Source organism: Zea mays, chromosome 6, assembly GCF_902167145.1.
Source record: "Zea mays cultivar B73 chromosome 6, Zm-B73-REFERENCE-NAM-5.0, whole genome shotgun sequence".
NCBI lineage: Eukaryota > Viridiplantae > Streptophyta > Magnoliopsida > Poales > Poaceae > Zea > Zea mays.
The window spans coordinates 174266282-174270256 of NC_050101.1; the positions used below are offsets into that span (position 1 = coordinate 174266282).

Sequence of the window (3975 nt, forward strand, 5' to 3'; positions counted from 1 at the left end):
AAATGGAAGCAGGCTCAGCTGTACTGCATAAGTGTATTTCAAAATTTGAACTGTCTAGTAGTGGTGGATTAGTAGTACGTACATACAGTGGTGCAGTTAGGGAACGGACGAACCAAAAGCAAAAAGAAGAAAAGATACCCCTCGAATTCACAGTCTCCTCCCTCTCCCTTCATCAATGCTTATCTCTGCCTACACTAATGGTAACTAATAGTAATGATTTGTAGTAAACACTAAACATGAAGCATTTTCTTTTCTCCCTCTGTCTCCTTCTCTCATTCTCATGTCCCTGTGTCACTCACTCACTCGCTGTGCCCTTCGCCGGACCCCACCGGTCAGCGGCCGCCGGGACCCTGCAAAATCGGCGGCCTAAACCCTCGAGTCCAAAAGCCCCCCGCAGCCTTTTCGCGGCGTATATCGCGAATAACTCCGCCCGGAAAGTGACAGCAGCTGAGGACCGAGCTCGCTCACCCCACCACGTCGCAGCATCGCACCCGCGGCTCCACCTCCTCCACCACAGCGCCGTCGACGACGCTGCCGCCGTCCAGCTCTAGAAGGAAGCTCCGGATGGCGGCGAGCCCGGGCGCGCGCACGTCGCGCTCCCAGCACGCCGACTCCGCGTCGGGCCCCGCGCCGCGGAGGCGCGCGCGGACTGTGGCCGACGCGTCGAGCCGCTGGATGGGCCAGCCCCAGGCATCGGCCATGCGTCGGATCTTGCGCACCTGCGCGGCCGCCAGGTCCCGCGTGTTGGCCTTGATGTCGTCGATCGCGGCGCGGAAGCTGGCGCGCCCCGCGAAGCAGGCGCCCAGCTCGGGCACGCCGATGGCCCTGCCCAGCCCCGCGGCGTGCGCGGCGCGCTCGGCGGCGGTGGTCGCGGCGAAGTACTCCCGCAGCTCCTCCACCATGCCGCCGCGCACCATGTCGTCCACGCGCCGGTCCAGGTACTCCGCGAGGAGCGCGGCGTCGACGTGGACCCAGAGGAGACAGCACGGGGATCGGAGCGCGGGCCGGCGGCCCCACCGCGGCGGCGCCGGCTGCGGTGGAGCGGAGAAGGGGTCGGCGGCGCCGGCGTCGAGGCGGTCGGCGAGGAGCGCGTGGATGAGGGAGTTGGAGCCGCCCGCGACGACCGGCAGGCGGCCGCGCGCGGCGATCGAGGCGGCCGTGGCGGCGGCGAGGGAGCGGAACGTGGAGGGCGGGAGCTCGCCGGCCTCGGGGCGGATGGCGCCGAGGAGGTGGTGCGGCACGCCGCGGCGGTCCGCGGGGGCCACCTTGTTCGTGGTCACGTCCAGCCCGGCGTAGAGCTGGATCTTATCCGCGTTCACCACCTCCCCGCCGACCGCCTCCGCGGCGTCGATGGACAGCTTGGTCTTCCCGGTGCCCGTGGCGCCGACGATCACCACCATCCCCGTGCCCCGGGGCCGGGCGGGCGTCGATGACGAGGAAGCCGAGCAGGAGGACGAGGATCCCCTGCTGCGGCACGCGCGCTGCTGCTGATGCTCGTCCTCCTCGGGCGGTGGCGGGTGCGCCAAGGTCCGGTGCAATGGCCTCCGCGCTCCCGCGACGGCGGCGGCGGCCATGGGAGGAGGAGGGGCGCGCACGAGCGTAGTGATCCTATTGGCGAGGAGGGTGGTCATGTAGCTAGTGCCCGATCCGAATCAGCCGCACTATGACCGCCGCGCCGTGTGTGTGATATTTTTTTTTGTCTCTTGCGAGGGAGATACACGCAGCGCCAGCGTCCTTGTTGGGATTTATGCGGGGACGGGGCAGGGAACGGCTGCCACGCCAGATCGGCTCGCCCGTCTCTTCCAGCTAGCGCTCTCTCTTCAGTCGCGCGCCTGTTTTGAGTTTTCGCTCGTATTTCTGCCGCCGAAAACCTCAAAAATCCCTATTCGGCTATTCCCTCCTCCTCGGCCACCGCCTGCTGTTGGACTGGTGGGGTGGCGTTGGCCGTGCTGTCTGGCAGGGGGCAACGCGCCGTGCCAGTATTGCTCGGCTCGACTCGTTGTGTGTGCGTGTGTATATATACAATACAAGGCAGCAGCACAGCACAGGCTTTGCAGGAGTGGCGCTCGACACTCCGAAAGCAATTGCCACGACACGACACGATCGATGCGATGCGCGGGGGACCTTAAACAAAAGCGGACGCTGTACGTCGGCCCATGATGGCGGTCGCGGCCATGCGGGGCTTCCTGTCCGGATGGACCGGGGCCCCGATCCCCACCCAGCTCGCAGTGGCAGCGCGAGGGACGCCAACAAAACCAGGTGGCGGGTGCCGGGTGCCGGGCGGTGGCAGGGCGACCGCCGGACAGAGGCGTGGTTATAATAAGCGTCGCGTGTCGTCCCCGCAGGCGGCGAGAACATTCCGAGGCGAGCAGCAGAGCCGGGACTAGTGGGAGGGCAGGGCAGCCGCGAGCGGGTGCGGGTAGCCGCGCCGGTGCGCTTCGCTTGGATTCGGCAGGCAGCCGGCACGGCAAGCTCCAGCCGCTTTGGGCCCGGCCGGCCACTGGCTGCTGAGTTGGTGGCACTGGCGCCCCCATCGTGTCGGGTGCGCGCGCGTCCGCTTCCGACTGCTCCTGCCAATAGTACATCTTCTGTTGGATCCGGGTCCGGGTTCTGGTCCTGGTCCCGGCACGCCTTTTCGGCCGGGTCCAGACTCCAGAGACTGCGACCTGCGGCGCTGGCTGCCTCGCACGACACGACACGACACGACAGGCTTCGTTTCTCCCCGCCTCCCCTTCCGTCCGTCCGGCCAGCCGGCCGGCGACCTTTCGGCCTGCCTCCGGGCTCGCGTCCGCGCCCATCCCGGTCCCGGCGTGCGACGCGACGGGCGGTTCCGTTCCGTTCCTTTTCGTAATCCTCCGTCTCGTGTCGTGGCTTGACCGCGCGGCGCGTGCGATGCGAGGAAGAATTTGGGTGACTACTAACCCATGGCTGGTGATGATGCGGCCATGCCTCTCGTTCCCCTGGCCGGCGGTGATCCAGTAGCGTAGCGGCTCTGTCTGTCTGTCTGTCTGTCAGCCTCCGGTTCTATATGAAAGTCGGCTGCACATGGTGAGTAGGATGGAGACGAGCACGACTCGACTGCGCAGCACTGCAGTACTGCACCCATAACCGCACCCAGCCAATGAACGGAAAGGCAGCCTTGATGCTCAGCCTCGGCAGCAGCTTCATGCTCATCCTTTTTTTTTTCTGTAACGTCTGGTCCCGGATCGTACTCGAAAAAGAAGCGGCTCACAGTTTACTCGGGCTGGTTTCAGCACGAGCGTTACGGAACGACGACGTGGCCTCGCCTGCGATCAGTGCTGACCACCATGGTTTTATCGTCGATCGCTAACACTGCGGTCGCTTCGCCTGCTGACCGAATAATAAGGTCGGTATTTATCCAACCACTGGAGACCGATCAGTATCGGTTTGGAAAAAAAAAACTCTAGAATTTGGTCTGTAGAGAGGTATTTAAACTCACTCATATATCTTACAGAGAATAGGTGAGTATTCTACCTGCTTCACTCTTAGAATCGATGCACTAAGACACAACATTTTTTTTTGCCCGCCAAAAAGGCATAGTTGCCATACGCATGTTCGGCTACACTAGCATTGTTGACTCTATTTTCATGTTTCGACAAAAAGTACAGTCGTCATTCGACTATTGGCGATCTTAGGTGAGTGTTAGCTAAGGGAGGGGAAGAGGGAATTTCTCGTATGATAGGAATTAGATTCCATGCACTAGAAATGGAGGAATTGTTCCATTGAATGGAGAGAACAACCTATAAGGAGGGATAATAGAACCTCTACTATCATGCTTCACGCGGTTGTCCGATGTGACTTGTGAATTCGGCATGAATTTTTGGGACAGTGAAGTCGAAAAACGACGAACATGTGATTATCCAATCGACGTCGCTCCCTAACGTACTCAAGGGAGAAGCAGCAAATGTAAACTTTATGGTGAATGGTCACAAATACGACTAAGGGTACTACCTC

The 3975-nt window shown here is 61.8% G+C and overlaps 1 protein-coding gene across 1 annotated transcript; it reads right to left on the bottom strand.

The window, feature by feature from the left end:
- LOC103630695 (adenylate isopentenyltransferase) lies at positions 1 to 1974 on the bottom strand. The gene has a single exon (XM_008651751.3). It carries the CDS (start codon positions 1629 to 1631, stop codon positions 465 to 467), a length of 1167 nt encoding a protein of 388 aa, XP_008649973.1. The 5' UTR covers positions 1632 to 1974; the 3' UTR covers positions 1 to 464.
- Between the last annotated feature and the right edge of the window lie 2001 nt (positions 1975 to 3975).

What these genes read in the sequence shown, in the direction of transcription:
- LOC103630695 (XM_008651751.3), bottom strand. Translation starts at nt 1,631, where the DNA reads ATGACCACCCTCCTCGCCAATAGGATCACTACGCTCGTGCGCGCCCCT.